At 44.4% G+C, this 22822-nt stretch overlaps 2 protein-coding genes across 9 annotated transcripts in view; one reads left to right on the forward strand and one right to left on the reverse strand.

The window, feature by feature from the left end:
• The window catches only part of VANGL1 (VANGL planar cell polarity protein 1), a 55786-nt gene extending 45049 nt beyond the window's left edge, over window positions 1–10737 (forward strand). For 5 of the 8 annotated variants that reach the window (XM_086394482.1, XM_086394479.1, XM_086394480.1 and 2 more), the window contains 4 exons: window positions 442–480; window positions 804–936; window positions 2968–3202; window positions 7639–10737. In XM_086394482.1, the coding sequence (XP_086250608.1) occupies window positions 442–480; window positions 804–936; window positions 2968–3202; window positions 7639–7899 (668 nt within the window). In that variant the 3' untranslated portion in view covers window positions 7900–10737. The remainder of the gene's footprint in view (window positions 1–441; window positions 481–803; window positions 937–2967; window positions 3203–7638) is intronic. The other 3 variants (XM_086394485.1, XM_086394481.1, XM_086394486.1) reach the window with 1 other exon arrangement.
• Window positions 10738–21090: 10353 nt separating this feature from the next.
• The window catches only part of CASQ2 (calsequestrin 2), a 70453-nt gene continuing 68721 nt past the window's right edge, over window positions 21091–22822 (reverse strand). The window contains exon 11 of the mRNA XM_086394487.1: window positions 21091–22497. Within this exon, the coding sequence (XP_086250613.1) occupies window positions 22294–22497 (204 nt within the window). The 3' untranslated portion in view covers window positions 21091–22293. The remainder of the gene's footprint in view (window positions 22498–22822) is intronic.

Consider the following 22822-nt stretch of genomic DNA (forward strand, 5'->3'; position numbering starts at 1 on the left):
TTTTTTTTATCCTTTTGGCTACATGAGATGTTCACTGTCTTGTGAATCCTAAAGGATTGGTAAATTTCACCTGTGATCTGAAAACTTAGTGCAGAATCCCATTAGCCAGCCAAGCCATTAAGTAGATACTACATAAGAAAGCATGCTATCTGCCTTGTCCTTCTGAAAAGTTCAGGCGATCCATGGTCAGGGCTATGAGACCAGGAATTCTAGGTCTTTATTAATGAACATGACATTTTGCAAGCCCCAAGCATGGGTCTTTTCTGTAACACTTGTGGTTACCATGACACTCTAGCGGGAGCATGGTCATTGTCTCTGTGGGCATTGACTCTTCAGCAGGAGCATGGTCAGTGTCTCTGGGCATTGACTCTTTTCTCTGTCCTTTTCTCCCCATCCCTTTCATTCTCTCCCATTGTCTCATCGCTGAAATGCATGTTCCAGCTGCTCTGATGGCCAAACTGGAACTTCCTGTGACAGATGGTAAATAACATCTTCAGCACACTCTGTTATTATGGGTCAGCATTTTAATTGTCAAGTGTTTTTCATCTCCTATGGAGTTTTTGTTTTTTTTTTTCCATTTCCATTCATCAGATTGGGGTTTCAGGAGACTGCCTTCTTCTTGTGAGCATTTTGAGCACAGAGCAGGGGTCATGTTCATCTTTCTGGGAGGTTACCTTTGGGATTTGTATATGGGCTTCACAGGGGTTGGGCAGACGGTACTGACAGCCTGTAGACTTGTTTTCTGCTGTATCTCACCCCAAGGCATTAAAACTGTCCTTCCTCCACCGTCCTTTCCCCCAAAGGCCCCAGTAACAACGCCACTGGTCAGTCCCGGGCGATGATCGCCGCAGCTGCTCGGCGCAGGGACTCGAGTCACAATGAGTTGTATTACGAGGAGGCGGAACATGAGCGGCGGGTGAAGAAGCGGAGAGCAAGGTACACTGCCCAGCCCCCACACCAGCACCCTGACCAGACTTTCTTTTTGAATGTACACCGACTCTTTTTATTAAATTTATTTTACTGAAATGTAGTTGATTTACAATGTCATGTTAATTTCTACTGTATAGCAAAGTGATTCTTATACATACATAGACATTCTTCTTCGTATTTTTTCTGTTATGGTTTATCATGAGATTTTGAATATAGTTTCCTGTGCCATTCAATGGGACCTTGTTGTTTATCCATCCTACATATAATGTGCATGCGTGTTAAGTCGCTCCAGTCATGTCTGACTCTGCGACCCTATGGACTGTAGCCTGCCAGGCTCCTCTGTCCATGGGGTTCTCCAGGCCAGAATACTGGAGTGGGTTGCCATTCCCTCTTCCAGGTTCAGTTCAGTCCAAGGGAATCTTCACAAACCAAGGGATCAAACTGGGTCTCCTGCCCTGAGGCAGATTCTTTATCTTCTGAGCCAACAGGGAAGTCTTCCTACATATAATCAGTTCAGTCGCTCAGTTGTGTCTGACTCTTTGTGATCCCATGAATCGCAGCACGCCAGGCCTCCCTATCCAACACCAACTCCCGGAGTTCACTCAGACTCACGTCCATCGAGTCAGTGATGCCATCCAGCCATCTCATCCTCTGTCATCCCCTTCTCCTCTTGCCCCCAATCCCTCCCAGCATCAGAGTCTTTTCCAATGAGTCAACTCTTTGCATGAGGTGGCCAAAGTACTGGAGTTTCATCTTTAGCATCATTCCTTCCAAAGAAATCCCAGGGTTGATCTCCTTCAGAATGGACTGGTTGGATCTCCTTGCACTCCAAGGGACTCTCAAGAGTCTTCTCCAACACCACAGTTCAAAAGCATCAATTCTTTGGCGCTCAGCTTTCTTCACAGTCCAACTCTCACATCCATACATGACCACAGGAAAAACCATAGCCTTGACTAGACGAACCTTTGTTGGCAAAGTAATGTCTCTGCTTTTGTATATTCTATCTAGGTTGGTCATAACTTTCCTTCCAAGGAGTAAGCGTCTTTTAATTTCATGGCTGCAGTCACCATCTGCAGTGATTTTGCAGCCCAAAAAAATAAAGTCTGACACTTTATTATCCTACATATAATAGTTTGCATGTAATCTCAAACTCCCCATCTGTCCCTCATCTACCTCCCTCCCTCCCTCCCTCCCTTTTGGCAATCAAAAGTCTGTTCTCTTAAGACTTTGTTTTTTTTTAACCAGACTGAAATTTCAGTTTATAAACACAACCTGCTTGGGCCTTTGGAGGGAATCTCGCTCCAGTGTTTCTCAAATTTTAGTATGCAAAAGCATCACCAGGAGGACTTGTTAAAACATAGGTCTCAGGTTCCGGCCCCACCCTCAAAGGTTACTTACTTTCCAGTAGGTCTAGAGTGGGGCCCACCCAAGAATTTACATTTCTTAAAAATTCCCAACTGATGATGAAGCTGCTGGCCTTCTGCCCACACTTTAACTGGCCCGCCCTCTATCCCCAGGCCCTTGCTGGTTTTCAAGAGCTGATCACTTTAGCTGAAGTGGACAAAGATGGTTTTCATCGTATGTGCTGCCTTCCTTCATTGTTCCCTGGGGCTGCTGGTGTGGGCGGCCAGATGGAGAGGATGCAGCTCTAGTTCTCCATAAAGCTGCTTCTGTACCATGAGCCACCCCTCAGTGCATGCAGAGTCTTTTGTAGCCACAGTTTGAGGGGCCTTAAAGCTCTTTTCATCTCACCCTTTGTTGTAGTGAGTCTCCCAAGCAAATTAGTGGCAGAATTGAGATTAGGAGTCATCTCCGCAGTCCACTCTTCTTCCTCCTCACCCAGGAGCCCCCATTCCGCATTACTTTTGCCTTTGTCTTCCTTTCCCCTTCCCTCACCTCGCTATTGTCTGGGGTGACGCCTGAGGACGGGAGCCTTGGGCCAGCTGGCGGCTGACTAGGAGTCCTCCTCCCACATCCTGTGTGACTCTGTTCTCAAGCCCCGCACTCTGTCTGAGTACCATGTTTCATCGCCTCCAGGCTGGTGGTCGCAGTGGAGGAGGCCTTCATCCACATCCAGCGTCTCCAGGCTGAGGAGCAGCAGAAAGCCCCAGGGGAGGTGATGGACCCCAGGGAGGCTGCCCAAGCCATCTTCCCGTCCATGGCCCGGGCTCTGCAGAAATACCTGCGTACCACTCGGCAGCAGAACTACCACAGCATGGAGAGCATTCTGCAGCACCTGGCCTTCTGCATCACCCACAGCATGACCCCAAAGGTGCGTCTGGGTGCCGAGCTTGCAAGTCCCATTTTAGGGTGTTGTCAGGAATGATAAAATCAAAGGTTTCTCTAAAGCACCCACTGATAAGAGTTAATGTTTCTTGCTTATTTTGTTATTTTGGTGCAGTTGGTTTTTTTTATTTCTTTTTTAAAAAATTTATTAATTTCTTAGTGAAGGATAATTGCTTTACAGAATTGTGTTGGTTTCTGCCAAACATCAACATGAATCAGCCATAGGCATACATATGTCCCCTCCCTATTAAACCTCCCTCCCCATCCCCCCACCCAGGTAGTTAGAGAGTCCCAGTTTGAGTTCCCTGAGTCATAGAGCAAATTCCCATTGGCTGTCTGTTTTACATACAATAATGTGTGTTTTCATGTTACTCTCTCCATACATCCCACCCTCCTTCCCAGGTACAGTTGTTCTTTAAATGTGCCTTTGAATTGAAGGCTTCTGGATTCAAGCAGAGGAAAGACGTGCACTTAGAGACAGCCCTCTTAGTAATTCAGGGTACTCTGTGTATCTTGGGCCTGAGCTGATTTGTTCTAACCTGGCACCTCCCTCAACTAGTGGGAAACCTTGGGCCAAGAGCTTAATGGCTCTGTGCCTCAGTTTCCCAGTCTGTAAGTTGGGGATAATACTAATGTCTACCTCATGGGGTTGCTGTGAGAACTAAAAGAGTTCATTCCTGTGAAGTGCATAAAACAGCATCTGTCATAATGTAAGGACCAAATAGCCATTATCATCAGGGGTAGAAACCATACTCTCACTTTGGTGTTTTGGCTGTTGGGGGGTTAGTTTTCTAAGTGATCTTCTGGACCATTATGACATGAGCACGCTTTTGGGGATGATGCAAAAACAGCCATGTGTCTAATAGAGAGCCGTGGCCAAGGAGGCAGAATAAAGTGTTTGCCAATGACCTCTTCAAACAAGTGGATTCAGATTGTGACTCCACCACCTAATTGGTTTGTGACTTTGCCTAAATTACTCTACACTTGTTCCCTCTTTTATAAAATGGAGATAATAATAGTATCTACCTGATAGGATCATTGGATGAGAATTATATTAAATATGGCAGCACGACATGTAAGTCATGTGGTAAAGAGTAAATGAGCTTGGCATACGGTTTGCATGTAACACTGGTAGTGATATTATTGGTATAAAGACCTGTTTTCATACATTGCCCCATTACATATACAGCTGCTGGTTGCACTGTCACTAATGTTATCAAACCCTAGGAAAGCAATATGGAGATATTCAGTAAGAAGCCATAACATTTTCCATAGTCTTTGGTTCACTAATCCCCCTCCTAGGAAAAGGACTTAGCACAGTCAGCGATACACACTAATGTATATGTGGATTATTTTGCAAAATACTCTTTATTAGCTCCAAACTGGAAATAACTTAAAAACAGAACAGTGGCTTACAAATTATGGTATATCGCCTCTTAAAATGTGGACGAATCTATTAGAATATTAAGTTACAAAAAGCAGAATGCAAAATGTATGAACACTGTGGTTGCACGTGAGTCTGCCTATGCGGAGGGATAGCGCATACCACATAGAATGGAAGTGGTTATTTTCCTTTTTCCTCAAGGTTTTTAAGTTTACTGGTTGCTTTCTTTCTCACTAAAAAAAAAAAGTATACTTTTCCAAATTAAAACTAATAATCTTTATATAAAAATCCAAACATTAAAGAGAAGTGTAATATCCGAAGTTTTCATCCCTGCCGCCTAGACAGTTCTTACTAATATAAAGAATGGGTTTATATTCTTTCAGGTATGTGTGCGCTTAAAGCAGAAATGAACAAAACAACAAAAAAAGGAAATGGGAATCTCATCCCATATAGGTATAGCTTGGAAACTTGGTTTTTTCACTTAAAGCTGTTCTTGGCTGGCTTTCCCTGTCAGTACTTCCCCATCTCTTCTTGTCATTACAGATTTCCCTCATTCCCTTTAATAGCTGTGTCCTGTTCCACTGAATACCATGGTTTGTTTAACGGATGGCCTACTAATGCACATTCGGATTAAGATCTTTCGTTAGTCTAAACTAGGGGTTGGTGGTTTTCGTTAATTGAGTTTTATTGGGACACAACCACACCCTTTTGTTTACAGATTGTGTACCACTGTTTTCTCTCCACTGCGGCTGAGTTGAGTAGTTACGACAGTGTGTGCCTTGTGAAGCCAAAAATATTTACATTTAAAGGAAAGTTTGCCAGCCCTGTGTCTAAACAATGTTGCAATGAATCTCTCTTTTTTTACATATGTTTTCATGCATATATGCAAGTATTTCTGAGAGATCACTATCTAGTAGAGGAATAGCTGGATCAAAGGTACAGATCTTGCCAAATTATCCTTCTAAGGGGTATTACTGTTTTATATTTCTGCCCATAGGATGTGAGACTGTTTATTTGTTTATCCCCCCACACACACTTGACAGCGTTGGGTGTTATAATTCTTTTTTACTCATGCTCATCTAAGAGCATGATGCTTCCCAGCTGGTGCTAGTGGTAAAGAACCTGCCTGTGTAAGAGATGCGGGTTTGATCCCTGGGTTGGGATGATGCTCTGGAGGAGTGCATGGCAACCCACTCCAGTATTCTAGCTTGGAGAATCCCATGGACAGTGGAGCCTGACAGGCTACAGTCCATAGTTTTGCAAAGAATCAGACACAACTAAAGTGACTTAGCATGCATGCATCTAAGAGGAGGGAAATACATTGTTTTACTATTTGAATTCATATTTCTTTAACTATGGGCTTCCCTGGTGGCTAGGATGGTAAAGAATCTGCCTGCAATGCAGAAGACCTGGGTTTGATCCCTGGATTGGAAAGATCCCCTGGAGAAGGACATGGCAATCCACTTCAGTGTTCTTGCCTGGAGAATCCCATGGACAGAGGAGCCTGGCAGGCTACAGTCCATGGGATCGCAAAGAGTCAGATACAACTGAGCAACTAACACTTTCACTTTTCTTTAACTATTAATGTGATAGAGTATCTTTGCATATCTTATTTCTATTTTATGAGTTATCTTCTTAGTTTCATTTCTCTGTTTCTTTTCCTTATGATTCATAAAAACTTTTTTTTTTTTTGGCCATGCTGCACAGCCTGTGGGATCTTAGTTTTCCAACCAGGGATTGAACCAGGGGCGGGCAGTGAAAGCACCACGTCCTAACCACTGGACTGCTGGGGAATTTCCATATGAGAACTAATTTTATACGAGTGTGTGTTATAGTAGAGGCACAGCTGTCCTTTCTGCCTCAGAATATATACTTACAGGTAGGAATATTGTATCTGGCAGCAGTAAGGTATGGATGAAGAGGACACCACTTTGTTTAGGACCAGAGTCATGTATCCTAATATTTTCTATCTATATCCCTGGTTTGTTCATTTTTCTTTCTCACAGATCAAACAATATATTTATTGGTGTAACACACATGCAGTCGAGCCTCCAGCATATGCCAGACACATGGGAAATTCGTATTGAAAAAATAAAATAGTTCCTGCCCTCCAGGAGAGGATAGTTTAGTGAGGGGCTCAGACAAGCAGTCAGCGGTAATTGTTCAGAAAGTAGAATATCACAAGGGAGTCATGCCCATGATTATAGGCACTTACAGGAGGACATATTCACCTCTCTGAGAGGCTCAGCGAGCAGTTTGAGAAAATTTAAAGAGCCAGGAGGAATTTTCTGAAGGACGACATTCAGCAGGAGGAACGGCAGATGTCAAGGGGACTATCCCACCCGTGGAGCTCAGCGCTCCTGGAGCCTCGGGCTTGGGCGGGGAGGTGGACGTGGGACCTGGCCAGCCCTTGGATTACCACATGCATACTTCATCCAAAATCAAATAACCATCCTGATCTTGCACCGTGAGATGGTTCAGGTTAACCACTTGGTCCTCACAGCCGTTCTGTGCATTACTGCTGCCATCTGCTCCACTCACACAGAGGTTAAACGGCGTGTCCAAAGGCACATAGCAGTGAATGCAGAGCATGCATTTTTGTGTGAGCAGGTACATCCCTGTATTTCTTCCACTCACACTGCCAGAATGCTTCTCTGTGCCTGGCACCTGCCCCGAGGAGCTCTCAGGATGGGAGGAGACCAACCTATGAACAGGTACAGGCCGAGGCATATGCCATGGGGCCCGGGCCCTTGGATGGGGCTGGTGCCTTAGCCACAGCTTACGTGGGTACCAGCCACCCCACCTTCCTCGCACTTGTGCTTACCACTGTCTGCACCCCGTGGCTGGAGAGTGAGAAAGTCAGGAAGCCTTCTCCCCCTAGCAAAGGACTCTGTTGTGCAGGTCTGATGGAATTGGTATATAATCAGCCGGGCTGTCCCGGTCTGTTGGGAGGATGTTTTCCCCCCATGACTGGGAGCCTGGCAGTGCCACCTGGAGTGGGCATTCCCTCCCTAACAGCATCTCTGCTGTCCTTACAGGCCTTCCTCGAACGGTACCTCAGCGCTGGCCCCACACTGCAGTACGACCGGGAGCGCTGGCTCTCCACGCAGTGGCGGCTCGTCAGCGACGAGGCTGTGACCAACGGGCTACGGGATGGACTCGTTTTTGTCCTTAAATGCTTGGACTTCAGCCTCGTCGTCAATGTGAAGAAAATTCCGTTCATCATGCTCTCGGAAGAGTTCATAGACCCCAAATCTCACAAATTTGTCCTTCGCTTGCAGTCCGAGACGTCGGTTTAAAAGTTCTATATTTGTGGTTTTATTAAAAAAAGAAAGAATATATATAGAGAGATATATGTATACCAGAGGGGCATCTTTGTTTTTATTATTCTTCATGGCTGACTGAGCTGGCACATGAGAAACCAGGGTCCTTTGACCATCTGCACTTTATTTGGAAGGAAGCAGAAGATGGCCATCCTGGAAGAAAGTGACTGATGACATCTGACTTGGGGATGGGCCGTCTCCAGAAGCGGTTCCCTGGCGTTTTCTGTGACAGCTGCAAACCAAAGCAGAGCTGGAGGTTCTCAGGAACCCTGCCTTACGACTCGCCCCTGCCTCTCGTCCAGCACCCGGCCCTGCCCTGGCTTCCGGCCGTCCCACTCCTGGGCCTGTAGGGCACACATCTTCATCCTGTTTCAGGGAACCCGACAGGACCTGTCCACACGTGTTTGTGTGTGTAAACGTCCAGCACCACGGGAGCCATGGGCTGTTGGTGAAATGCCTGCCTTCGTCTCCGTTCTCTGTTGCCTTAGGTTCTGCAGAGAAGGATCAAAATGACAAGCGTGCACTGTCAGTTTACAGCTCTTCATGATTTTTTGTTTCCCAAAGAGAGAATTTGCCTGCCCTAGTTCTGACCTGCTTGCCTACCAGCTTGAGCAGGTAGCCCTTTCTTAACCCTGTGATGGCCCACCTGCCCTCTCTCCATCCTGGCCGGCAGGCCTGGCCAGGAGCCCAGTCTCCAGAGCCACAGGGGACCTGGCTGTTCACGTGTGCCCTGGGGCTCCATGCACAGCCTCGGGTCCGCCCCATGGATTGTTTGTTTGTGTAGGAAAGGGTGGTGTGCCCACCAGGCAGGTCCCAGGGAGAGCATGCCAGCTAGGGTGTTCCCTTTAGGCTGTGGCGGGAGCCCCTCCCCTCCCGGTCCTCCTCCAGCTGCTCCACACCCACCAGGAAGAGACCCACACTGTGACTCTGGGGCTGGCACGTTTGGCTCGGAGCCTCTATTTCCCAGGAGATATGTCCTCACAAAGCTCCATAGCAAGCTGCCTGGCCAGGGGACAGCTGCAGCGTCCAGTCCCTGACTTCTGACCACCGTCACTGTGTGCTCATTGCCTCTGCCCCTTACTACCTGGGAAGGGGCTGATTTAGGCCCTGGTGCTAAATTACTTGTTGTTGGTAGTCGAGTGTGGAGAGGGAATAGGCAGGATCCAGCATTCGGGGAAAGGAAAGTAGGGAGACGATCTTAGGGTTCAAACGATGCCTGCCTGGTCTGTTCTTAGATACAGCTGGTTTCTGGGGGCTTTCCCAGGCCTGGGGGAGCAGCTGGGCCATATTCAAGGCTCGCCCTGAGGCAGAGCCCTGCAGCAGTCTTCAGTTCCTCCACCTACCTTCCAGTATCCACAACAAACTTTTGCCAAATACTCACTCCTGCTTTTCCCTGGTGGTCAGGCTAACCAGTCACCTTTCTTTAGCCAAGGACAACGCTGTCCAATGCTCTTCTCATAGGTGTTTCCACGTATTCTGACTGGTGTATTCATTCCAGGAGGGGTGCAGTGTTTGTTATTATTGTCTTAAACCAAACTTGGCTTTGGCTGTTTGTCACACACCTGTATCTGAAAAAGTAAACAGCCGTCTTGAATCCACAGCCTTCAGGTCAGAAGGAAGATGTGTCGGAAAAGGAGGAAAAACTGGTCGGTATGGAGTGGAGCCAAGATGTCCTATTTAATTGCATGGTTTTGGTTTATGAAAAACACTTACCATGTAACCATGGTGCTTTTCTTCTTCTTAGTTTTGCCTTTAGGTCCCCTTCAAACTGGACATTCCTTATGATGATGTCTTTCTCAGGAATCTATTTTGGGAGACTGGGCAAGGGATGGTGAATGTACAATGAGACTTTGGCGACATAAAGGTTATACTGTCTCAGACTAAACGTATCAGAGGCTGCTGCATCAGGAACCCAGCAATAGAAGTGCCATACATGTATATTCATATGGTTAATAGTGACACTATCCATCAGCGTTCCATAAAACTCCTTCCAACCCTGTCTTCAATTACCAGTCCAGAAGGGGTTAAGTTGGAGTCATGGTTTGGGTGCCTGCCTTCCCAGCAGGGTGAAGAAAGGTTTAAATTAAGGAATTTTTTTTTTCTCTTTCCACCCCTTTGTCTCTCTCCCAGTGTTTGCATAGGAGAATGTCAGACTTTCTGAAATTACTGTTTTTATTTTAAATTGAGTATTGATTTTTTTAATGCTGACTTTGTATTGAGTCCTTTTTGAAAGAATAACATAATAAAATGCAGGATCTTTGTATCAAGCCTTTGCACTTGCAAACTCTTAATAGCTTGAGTTACTGGTGCAGTGGGAACAATGTAGATGCCATTTAAAAAATTTTAAGGTTTCAGAAAAACTGTATCACACAGCTGAACACAATGCATTTCTATTTCAGTTCTTGGAGCCAGTCGGCTATACTTTTTAAAAGGGGTTAACTGTGCTAGTAGGATTAGATAAATCCACACTGGGGAGACAGAATTTTTTTGCCTTAAATGTTTATAGATTTTCTATAGTGAACCTAAGTTATTAAAATGTGAACATTAAACAGTAAGTAGAAAAACTTAATGAGGAGTGTGTGTCTGAGGTCGCTCTCTTCCCTCCTGATGTTTTAACCAGTAGATATCTAATTTCTGTTTTTAAGTGGGTACTGTTGAAGATAATGCCAACTTTTAATTGTCCATGAACTGAACTGCATTCCTAGAGGTGGAAGGGATTTCTAGGTTTTGTGATTGATTCATCCTTTGCATCATCAGCTAAGTCAAAGTGTGTAATACTTTTGCTAAAGTTTATAAAGTAAGCCCTAGAGAAAATGCTTGTTCCGTTTTATTGTCCAACTATCACCATCTCCCTCTCTCTCCTTTTCAAATCTGTGGACAGGACAAATTCTGTCCGGCCAAAGGATAGAGGAGGTGGCCCTGGCACGTGTGTGTGTTGTGCTGCTGCTCACTGCCAGGGCTCGGACCTCCTTTGCAGTGGGGAGATCGTGGCTGTGTGGGTGTATGTCCAGCGTGGGAGATGTGCCCCGTTCCTCACCATAGGTGGTGGTAGCTGAGTGCTCTCATTCTCTTGTCTCCTGGTTGCTTTACAGCCGCCTGTATTTAGATGAGGCTGTAACCCTGGAAAGCCATGAGCCTATTAGGCTGACAGAAACGGACGACCCCCCCCCCCCGGGAGAGTGCCTGTTGCAGTCACTCAGTGAAATCAGCAAAATCGGGTCCTTGGTTTACCCTCATCTACGGGAACCCTGCTGTGTAAGGATGCATAGTTGTTTGTGGCTGTGTGTTGCAATATATGTGAGCATTTCTCTTGAGTGTAACTACCAACAGATGGACGGCATGTTTATGTTAGCCATCTGATCATCTGTGCTATCTGTAGCAAGACTGGTGTGTATCTCAGCAGATAACTTGTGGATGGGTTTATATGGATGAGTGTGTGAAAGTCCGTGTTTCTACATAGGCCCTGTGTTTGAGAGATTTCCTAACAACACCCATCTTCTGGGAGGTTACTCTAAAGCCAGTTACTTCTCCCTCCCTTCCTTCGCTCCTTTGCCTCGGTTACACTGGCTTCTCCCCAGGAGTAAATGACTTTAGCACAGTGAGGTCTTCTAGAGCACCGCTGCCCTCCAGGCAAGTCCATTAGACTCTTTCTTGCCTCTGGACCCTATGACCTGAAAACAGAAAGAAAGAAAAGTCTAGCTCCATGATAAGCAACTGCTCCAACTTCACTACCCTGGAAGCCTTACCGTAGATTTCTTGATCTAACTTAAAAATTGAACTTCATTTAAAAAAAGTTTATGACTAAAAGCACAGAAATGGTGCCATAATATTTAAATAGTCCAGCAGAGACCCTGCAGTTGTTAAGTGATTTATTTCTGGGTAGGGTTTGTACTTTATAGATCTTGTTTTACCAAAAAAAAAAAAAATCACTACCATGAATTTACTCCTGTGTAACCTTATGGTCATAATCCATTGTAAATGAAATATGAGTTGTTTTCCTAAGCCCAGAGCACAGTTTTTGAATGGTATTAGGAGCCATAGACACTACTTTATTGAGCTTTAATCAAGTGGATGCCCAGAATGTTAGATTTTGGATCACATTTTTGAGAAAACATATTTGGGTCAAAGAAGGAAGAGAAGGGTAATAGGGTGTGTTTATCAGCTATTGTTATGTTAGATGCTGTCCTCGAAGGTGAATTCCTTTAAATCAGGGGTTATCTCTGATTTTTACAGGTGAGAACCAGGATGATCAGAGAGAGAAGAATGTGCCTAAAATCTCACAGCTAATAAATGAAATTTCCCATCTAATGTTTGACTCCAATCCCATGGTCACTGTACCTTGAGATATTACCTATATAATTTGGCATTTTCTGGATGTGGAGGAGAGAGAACCAGAGGGCACTTAACCTTGAATCAGAACCTGGGGAGGGGGTGTTCATTGGAGATGGAATCGCTTCTCTTTGACTTTGGGTTTGTACCCAGACTATGGCTCCAAGGAAAGCTGCCCTGTGGCACTGGCAGATTTCCTTGGGACTTTTGATGGAAAGAAGTTGAAAATTCCCCTTCCTCTAGGAAAACCAGCCCTGCCAGTGCGACACTTGCTGTAGAACTTGGGTGCTATTGTTCCTGGCAGTCACTTTGGGTTTTGCCCCTCCCACCCTTCCAGTCCCACCTGCTGGCTTGGGGAGGTGTGCTGGGGCTGACCTGGCCTCCTCCTGACCTGAGGAGGCCTCTTCCTGGTGCTTTGTCAACCTTGTACCCCAACAGCGCCCCCCCAGCCCGCCCCCGTTGAGGTGGGAAGGGACTGCCTACAGCCCCAGCCGAGGGAGGTTTGGGACTGGAGCCCCTGGCCTCCATGCCTGACTTCCTTATTCTCAGCAAGCGCTTCCATCACACTACTTTCCCCCACATTTGTCCTCGAGAGTTTTAATCAAGAGACCTAGACCAGGGGTCTGAACACACCGTTTGTGTCTCTTCCACTGTCTTGAGGTTTCTGTTGCGCATAAACTACCTTCTTCTTGCCTGCTGTTTGCTCTCGGTGGAGGATAGGAAGGGAAAGATGACGCACCTCTCAGCTTTGCTATTAGGTTGACTAAAAAGTTTGCTCAGACTTTGCCATAAGAGGGTATAGAAAAGCCCGAAGGAACTTTCTGACCAACCCAATACTTACTAGGAAAGAGCACGACATTTTCAAAGGGTAGGTAGAAAATGTAAAACTACTGACTAAAAGTAGATTTTAGTACTCTGTGTCCCTTTTACCAGGCCTGTCCCATTTCTCCTTAGATAACCCAATTTGTTTTGTATCACCTGAAACATAAACCTCTTCAATGAGCTGTTTTAGAGCACTCCAGCACAACTGCAGATTTCTGATACCTGAAGCAGTGCAATCAAATGTTACTCCCAGTATGGCACCGGGAATCTACAATTGATATGTCTCTCAGCTTGAAAACATCAGTGTTTTGTCCTTGCTTTGGTGGGATAAAAACGCTCTTATCGTAAGCCCTGGGGACAAATGTGACCAACCCCCAGGATTTTATCTTGAGTGTCTTTGGCACTTCTTTTGGCACTGAAATAATGTTTGGATAAAAATAGTTGAATATACAGTGTCTGGTTTTATATTTGCTTGTTCTTATCTGAGTTTTCCCTTGTAGACATGAACTTTCACTCTGAAGGAGGTCATCCTTTAGGAGTATTTAAACCCCCAAAAGCCCTCACCTTGGGAAAGGTTCATATCTAGGGACCAGAGACTGTTGCTCAGGGAATTAGTAATAGGACCTGGACATCTGATCTGCGGGTGTCAAGTCTAATTCAGTTCATGTTATAGGGAACTTAGTTACACATCATCACCAGTCCAGGGGTCAGGTGGAAAGAAGTGGCTGACACTTTTCATTTGCCAGTGCCCCACAGGTATAGAAATAATAAGAGTATTCATTTAGCATTGATTATCGTTCTAAAAAAAAATCCAAAGTGTGCTAATAATTCCTTATTGTTATAATGGATTCACAGTAGGCTTTAGCTAAATAGCAAACTCCTCTGGGACTCCTAAATTATGACATAATTAACAAACTTTGATTTTCAAGAAGTTGTTTATGACAGCTATTGCCTGGAGTACAGGACACCAGCCAAGATGAGGGCAGGGGTAGATACAGGCTCACTGGAGTGGTGAATTAACTTGTGTTGTCATGACCACTTCTTCAACAAAGATGCTAGGGAGAAGACCAGAGAGACTGGGACCGGGTCTTACTCAAGGAAAATTTATTTAACAATCACTTTTGTGTTGAAAGAACTTTGCATTTCTGGATTTAGAATCCAGTATCAGTCCAGCGAGTTCAGTAAGGAAACCATCTGTCTCTATCTGATGGAGCCATAACTGTGCAGAGATGTGGCCAGGGGTCTTTTGTGTTCTCTCTTATTAGTTAATACCGCACTTTGTAAGCAGGAGGGGCAGTTTGGCTGGTTAGCAAAGTCCACAGTCACTAGATAGGTATGACAAAGTCTGAGTGTGACTTCTTGCATAAACGGGGTGGTGGGCTTTATTGAGATGTTTCAAATATGTGAATGAATGAATTACACTACCAGCAACCATCTGCCCAAGTACATTTGTATACATTCATAAGGTGTACCCTGTGAAGCCTCTTCTCATTGTAACATCAGTAACAAAGTTAGAGTCTTTATAAGGGGCATGGTGTACCTGGTATCCAAGTTATTTTGTTCTCTTTTGGGTCTCCAGTTCCAATGAACTGTAAAACATTTTACATGTTACATTTTTTATACTGTAAAACTTGGAAAATAAACTGAAATCCCAAATTACATTTTGTTACTTTTTTTTTAATGTGATTTCTTCAATCTAAAAAGTTTATTTATTTATTGAGATATAGTTGATTTATAATGTGTTTGTTTCAGGTGTACAGCAAAATGATTCAGTTATACATACCTACATATATATTTTTCAGGTTCTTTTCCCTTATAGGTTATTACAAAATATTGAGTATAGTTTCCCGTGCTGCACAGCAGGTCCTTGTTTTATATATAGTACTGTATATATGTTAATCTCAAACTCCTGATTTATCCCTCACCCTACTTGCTCTTTGGTAATCTTGATTTTGTTTTCTACTTTTTTCGGGAACATTTTTACTCTTGAAATACTTTTGATACCCTTTTAAATATAACCTGTCAAGTGTCTCTGAAAACCAAGACAACGTAATGATAGATTGAATGGGAAAGTGGAATTGTCATTGTAAGGAGAACTATAGGTTGCAATCATTTTATGGTCAAGAGAATGTTTTAAATGAATAGAGTACTGAAAATTAAATTCTTAGGTTCTAAAACTTGGAGGTGAGACAGGCTTTTGAGTAAATCAGCAAGTGAAAAAAGATCTTCAAGTCAGGTAAGGAGGGAGGAAAATGTCAGACCCTGGATTTGTAGAAAGGTGAATGTTAGATTGTTTTTGTGAGTGGCTTGCTAATTCAGTTTAAATTATTGACTTATTTTCAGTAGGTCTACTTAAAGGAAACTTGATTATTTGACAAAGAAGTATTGGAGCTTGCCTTCTGCTACACTCAGCTATCCTTAGTACTGAGTACCTATAGCACACAATCAAATTCTTACCTGTTGCATGGACAAAGATCAGACTAAGCAATTGATGTGAAGATACTCATTGTATAGATTATTGATAAACTCTGTCTCTCTGTGCCATCAGCCAAGATGGACACAATTTACACCTACACAAGCAAAACCTACTCAAGAAAAGATTAAAAGTGTGTAACAAACATAAACCAAAGACTCTTTTTCTTTCATTGCCCATGATAAAGATAACAGAATTTTGGAAGAGTTTTGAGGATGTTAGGTGACAAACCATAAGATTATGGAAGTGGAGAAAGGATTATCAGGATGGGACCAGCTGCAGCCACTGCAAGCTTTCCCAATACCAAAGACAAGGTCCAGGAGTAGTGTGTGGGTCTGGGGAGCACCCCTGCACCAGAGAGACTTGGTAATGCCCTGTGTCGTGTAGCGTCTTCTAGTTATACAGGCTAATGTTGACATGGAAAATCAAAACCGTGTTTATGTTCTCTGTATTTACACCTGAATGTGTTTCTGCAGTTCTGAGAATTCATGTAGTTTTAGACAAAATGATGATGCATTTGTAGAACTGACATGGGGCTTTAAACATTTTTCCTTTTCTGGCTCCTTGCTCAGCTCTCCCATCTTACCCACTCAGTTTTGCCTCCTGTGATCTGCATGTGGTAATCAGTTTTAAGGGTCCATTGACTGAATATTGCAATGAGTGAATGAATGAATGGGAACATGGCACACACTCGATACTAAGACTACAAGGTGTAACCTAATCATTTATGACTATTGTAAGGGGAATTATTGGCATTTTTATGTCAGCCTTAATGTCAGGCTTTAGGGCTGACATTAAGAATTCTAGTCATCACTGCTCTAAAGAGTCCAGATTGATACAATACCAGGTTAACTTGAAAGAGGTCTTTAATTCGTCTCTCTACCATTTGGGTCTGTGAATATATTAAATGCATTTGATATTTAGGTGGCTGTGGTTATCCCATTTTCAGAGAATGGAGCCTGGGATTTCTGCTGTCATCCCCACACTGCTTTGCTTCCCACCATGATGAGTATATTCCTGGGAGACTTTGCTAACCCAAGGGAAGAGAATATCCCCCATTGGAAATCTTACTGAGCCAAGGAGATAGTGTTCCTATTTCTTCAGCAGTTGTCTACCCTAAGCAAATCTGAGCAGATGACACTGTTGCCAAAAACTTGGAATGAGACTGACTTTCAGGAATCAGTAGCACATTCTTAATGGTACTAATAGCTGTTAAATTAGCTTTGTATAGGGTTTAGCAGAGTATTTAGTCAAACACGATTTATTAAGTACCACACAGAACTTAGACCCTGAGGTTAGAACAGAATCAGCCTAAATCTTCTCCCTAAGATCACTCTCAGACTAATGCGGGGAGAGTTGCAGGTTCTGCAGAAGACTGCCACAGGGCGCTGTGAGGACTAAGCAGAGGATGCGGCCAGTTTGCCTGGGACATGACTGGAGAAGAGTCATAGAGTGTATCTCTATGGGAGTTTGCTAGGCAGGCACAGATGGGGAAGGACAGGCATTCTGGTAGATGGAACATGAGCCAAGGCTTGGAGGTGTTAAATAGCCAAGCAGCTTTGGCCAGTTTCTGAGAGTAGCTGTTTAGTTACTAAGTCCTGTCCAACTCTTTGAGACCCCCATGGATTGCAGCATGCCAGGCTTCCCTGTCCTTCACTATCTCCTGGAGTTTGCTCAAACTCATGTCCAGAGTAGAGGGGTAGACAGTTGGGAGGTGCCATGAGAAGTGAGGCTGGGTAAGGTTGACAAGAGACAGTTTGCATAGACCTCCATGTCCTACAAAGGAAACTGGTTTTAACCCCAAGACAAGGCTAGTCCTGACTCCCCAGTTCCCTGGCAGTGGTACTGACCTGACTTCTGCTGAAGTAACAACTGGATGTTATAATCTAAATGGGGCATTTGGATGCCATCATTCCAAGATAAGTACTCTATGTTTGCAGCAGCAGTCACCCCAGTGAGACCAGTGCTCTTCCATCCCTGAGCCCAGATATCACCAGCATCAGCTCTACTCAGACTTTGCTTTTCTCTTGTGGAGGAGAGACTCTTCAAGGAGTTTTAACTTTACAGGTGCTACCTCATTTTTTCCTCCCCAACTTCATGCCCCACAGCCTAGACTGCACAACTGGCCATCAGACAACTTTCTGATCAATACTTGCTCTTTGTCCTTTTAATCTTTAAAAACACAAAATTTTTAAACACTTGTTGGGAATAGAACACCACTTCCCTGATGACTGAGAGGGTAAAGAATCCACCTGCAATGCAGGACACACAAGAGACACGGGTTTGATCCCTGGGTTGGAAGGATTCCCTGGAGAAGGAAATGGCAATTCATTCCAGTATTCTTGCCTGGGAAATCCCATGGACAGAGGAGACTGGCAGGCCACAGTCCACAGGGTCACAAAGAGTCAGACATGACTGAGCAATTAAAGCACAATGAAGAATTTTAAGCATGTATGTGACACGATCATGTTTTCATTTTCAAAAAGCCTTTGATTGCAGTGTGCAGGACTGGAGATGGGAGGGCAGTCAGAACCTTGCTGTCACCCAGCTGAGACTGTAAAGCCTTAATTATACAGTAAGAGCAAGTGAAGAGAAGAGGACAGGGCTTGCTTCCTGTTGGATGTGGGAATAGGAGACAGTGTAATGGCTCAAAGATTTCTGGCTGGGAGATTGTCGGAGGGCGATACCTCTTCCCCATTCCTGTGCTTCTGTGAAGGACTTTCCCCAAACACTGCTGGCCCTTTGCCCAGCCCTTATTCCTGTACTGAGATGGAGTGAGTTATCTGGTTAGCGGGTGGCAGCCATTTGTCCATGTTTCTTAGGATGAAGTTAATGTGTGTGTTGGGGAAAGGATCCAGTTCATTTCTCCTGCCTCTCCATCCACGACCCCTGAGGGCAGTGGTCCTCTCTGCACACCTGATTCCCTTGGATGACTTGAACTTGGAGGCAGGAAACTGGGAAGCCCATTTCCCTAATCTCTAGTGTCCAAATTACTGCTTCTCTGTAATCAGGGTGGTAATCTGCTGACTTTTGGACCTAATTTCTCAGTTGGTTCAGACCTCAGGAAAAGAAAGCTACTTTTTTTTTTTTTTAACTGTGCTGGGGTTTAGTTGAGGCATACAGGATCTGGTTCTCTGACCAGGAATAGAACCCAGGCCCCCTGCATTGGGAGCTCAGAGTCTTAGCCACTGGACCACCAGGGAAGCCTCAAGAGAGCTACTTTTAAGGGCGTCCCCTTAAAGCCCCAAAACTGTGTTGGTCTGAGGTGATGCTGTCCAGGGAAGATGGCTGGAGCGAGGGGCTTGGGACTCAGAAGAAGCCTGGCTAGAGACAGTTGGTGTTGGATGCTGTGGGCCAGATGAGATGACTGGGGGAGTGGGAAGAGCAGCGGTCAGTGTTGACCTGCATCTGTCCCCAGCAGAGGGCCAGCCCTGGTTCTGGAGATGGTATATCAGTAGGTCTGGGCTGGTGACAGTCATCTGTGTTTTCTAAAACTCAGACATGATTCTGACACTGAACAGACTTGAGGAGACCGGGTGAGAGCAGGAAGTTCGAGGACAGGCCACGAGACCCGCCAGCACTTGAGAGGACATAAACCAGGAGTGTTGGTCAAAAGTCATTTGATTATGACCTCTGGTCACATCATTGATAGAATGGGCTTCCTGGGGGATACAAGCTAGGGCCTGGACTGTACACAACCTTGTTACAGAAAAGACAAACTCATTTCAATTAGACATGATATTCTAAAGAAATACATGTAAATGTTCATTCTTGATAACACGATGTTTGTTTGTTTGTTTGTTTTTTGCTTTCCTAGCAGAATGGTCGGATCACACAGTTCTAATTAGGCAACATTACTAGCACTGTAAATTGATTACTTGCTTCCAGAATGAAAGGGAGAAAGACATCTTGGCTTAAACAACAAAAAGGATTAAAAGAAATTCCCTTGAGTCCATCTTGGGACACCATCTGAGTAACAGAAATGGAATCTTTTGATTGCTTAATTTAAAGAATTAAATTTAGTTTAAATCTTTAAGTATAAAAATGGGGTTATGTTTACATTCCTTTTAAGTATTTGTGTGACTCTGGGAAAATTACTTGAAGCCTCTGTGCCTCATTCAGTTTTCCCATCTAAAATGGGAAAAATAACAAAACTCATATAAGATCTTTTTAAGGATTAAATGGGGTAATACATTAAAAGCAGATAGCATAGTGCTCTGCTGCTGCTGCTGCTAAGTCACTTCAGTCATGTCCGACTCTGTGTGACCCCTTAGATGGCAGCCCACCAGGCTCCCCCTTCCCTGGGATTCTCCAGGCAAGAACACTGGAGTGGGTTGCCATTTCCTTCTCCAATGCATGGAAGTGAAAAGTGAAAGTGAAGTCTCTCAGTCCTGTCTGACTCTTAGCGACCCCATGGACTGCAGCCTACCAGGCTCCTCCACCCATGGGATTTTCCAGGCAAGAGTACTGGAGTGGGGTGCCATTGCCTTCTCCAATAGTGCTCTGAGCACATACCAAATATTCAATAAATAGCTGAAAAAGTTTTAGACAAATAACAAAACAGTGCTATTACTTACAGATAGTACTAGCTTAACACCCAGTGCTTCTAAAACAGGAGCAGCATGTCATGATTTAAACTTAATGCATATTATTAGTCAGGCTTCTGAGAACCAGGGAATTTTCCTGGGGTGGGAAATAAACCACTCTGATGACAGAACACATTTCTTGGCTATTTGAAAGATTAGCTTCAAAGATCACTGTATAAATTCATCTCTCCCAGAGCTTATTTGAGTCTCTCTGGATAGCTACATGGCCCAGCTTGAGAAGGGTCTGCCTTGCTTTGTGAGGCAGAGAGAAAAATAAGGAGGCCTTGGAAGCACTGTGATCCAACAGTGCTGATAATCATTCACCCATCAGTTCAATAAATGAGTGTCTGCGTTGTGCTGAGCAAAGTGCTAAGCGTTGGGGATACAATGGTGAATAAATCTCTTGTCTTCAAGGAGCCTACGTAGGATTTAATGAAAGAACAGACATGCAAATACATGTTACACTTTAAATGATAAGTGCCAGGATGTGGGATAGGCACAACATGCCATGGGTGCGGAGGGGAAGGGCTCCCCTTCAGACCACCCAGGCAACTGGACAGATGCTGATATTAATCATTTGAACTGGGATTCATGAAGGGGAGGACAGGTTTAAGGGAGAGGGTAATGAGTTTGGCCTTGTGATGTTGTCTGAAGCACTTGTTCCAAACCAAGATGTCCAGCAGCAGCTGAATGAGTGAGTCTGAAACCAAGGAGAGAGGTCAAGGTTAGAGACCCAGACTTGGAAGTTATTAGCTGATGGGCATGGATGATAAGCTGCCTTGGAAGAATGTTAGAGCCGAGAGATACCGTGGAAGACTGACATTTAAAGGGTAGGCAAAGGAAGAGAGAGGAGAAAGGAAAACTAAGAAGGAATAGAGAGGAAGAACAGGAGCCCAGAAAGGAAAGAATGATCAGAAAAACAAAAAAATCAAGAGAGGATTTTCAAGATAGTCTCAGTACTTTCAAAATAAAACTTTAATGACAGTTAGTTAGCTGCTATTCCATAAAAGGATCATCCTATTTTCAAAGAATTTGCAGTGTCTTACCCATGTGTTAAAAGACTGAGAAAATAAATTAGAACATTAGAATGCACACCCAATGCTAAAACTACAGAACACAATATAACTTCTAGATAGTTTGAAAGGCACGTGGGGATTTTTTCAGTGCCCCAGAGCATCGTTATGAATCCTAATGACTGTTGTCCTGTTCACCTGTGGGAGCACTGATCAATGGAGAGGGAATCGCCCTCTGGAAAAACCAACTTGGACTCTGAATGGGAAGGCTGAATAGCAGCGACAAGACGGAAGGATATCAGGATCCCAGCTCAAGCTAGGACACCAGCTGACCCAATCAGAGACCTAAAGACATCAGAAAGAATTAAAAACATTTAATCCTTCTAGCTCCCCCAACCCCTGTGTGTATATGTACGAAGGTCATCTACAGGGAAGTTCAGAGAACAAATCAACCTCCCATCCCAATAGCCTAATATACTAGAAATGATGGTGACAATCAGTAAGCATGTTTTTCAGAACCTCTCAATAGCCATCCAAAGCCTTGGATCTGAGTTCATAATGGTCGGACCTACACCTAAAATAATAAGTTTAATAGAACCAAAAGAAGCTGATTTACAAAACTTATTTCCAAGACTGAGCCTTCCCTAAAAGGGATATTCTCGGCTTGAGGAGGGATCCTAACTAATATTCTAAGCACAGGGGCTAAATGGATTGTGTGTCTTCCCTGGGCTCTGTTGTAAGGTCACGCTGTGCTTGTGACTTAGCAAGCTGTCCATTCTGCTACTATCATAGTCAAACGAGTAAACTTGAATCGAGGTGTTAGGGGATTGCTCTCTCTAGACAACCAGATTCGGGCACTGCCATGGCCACTGATGATCTGACAACGAACGAAAGCTTTTTCATAACAATCAAGACAGCCAACATGGGAATAATTCCCCACTGTCCTTGCTAAGCAAGCAGGACTGCTGGATTTAGAAAGGCATTTGCCAAGTTGCACATCTGATGAGAAAGAAGCGGGGAAAGAGATGTCGGTAAAGGGAAAGAACTGGCTGGACGCGGGCCGGGGCTGCGTGCTCCGCCTTGTGCTGTCTGCATGGTAGTGGGTGGCTATGGTTTCGTCTTCGTGAAACTCATCTGGAGTTGGAGGCTATTCATCGTCATCATCACTGTCATCATTGTCCTCTTCATCAGAGTTATCATCATCGTCGTCGTCGTCTTCATCCTCCTCATCATCGTTGTCATCATCCTCAGTGTTTATCTTCCCAGAAAGCACATCCTCAATCCAGTCCTCCAGCTCCTCAGCTGTGGGCAGGTCATCATCATCGGGAATATCCATCCACACACTGTCAGCCTGCATCCAGAGACAGAAGGAGTGTGCAAGTGAGCGCACTAAGGGTCAGCCAGGCCAGGGGGTTCCAAGTGACTGTGCTCAGTGAACCCCAGGTCACTTACACTTATCAGGAATGTGTGCACATGGGATCTTCCCAACCTGGGGATCGAACCCATGTCCTGCACAGGCAAGCGATTCTTTACCACTACGCCACCTGGAAAGCCCGTTAAACAGAAATGCTTAGTAGCAAACGGTACGTGTAGTGTTTGCTGTTTGTAGTCCTGTTTGTGCAATATAAAAGGAAATCTATATTCCATTGCATTATATATTATATATATATATTCCA

This window comes from Bos grunniens, chromosome 3 (genome assembly GCF_055505025.1).
Source record: "Bos grunniens cultivar Pamir isolate PY7600 chromosome 3, Bosgru_T2T1.0, whole genome shotgun sequence".
Lineage (NCBI taxonomy): Eukaryota > Metazoa > Chordata > Mammalia > Artiodactyla > Bovidae > Bos > Bos grunniens.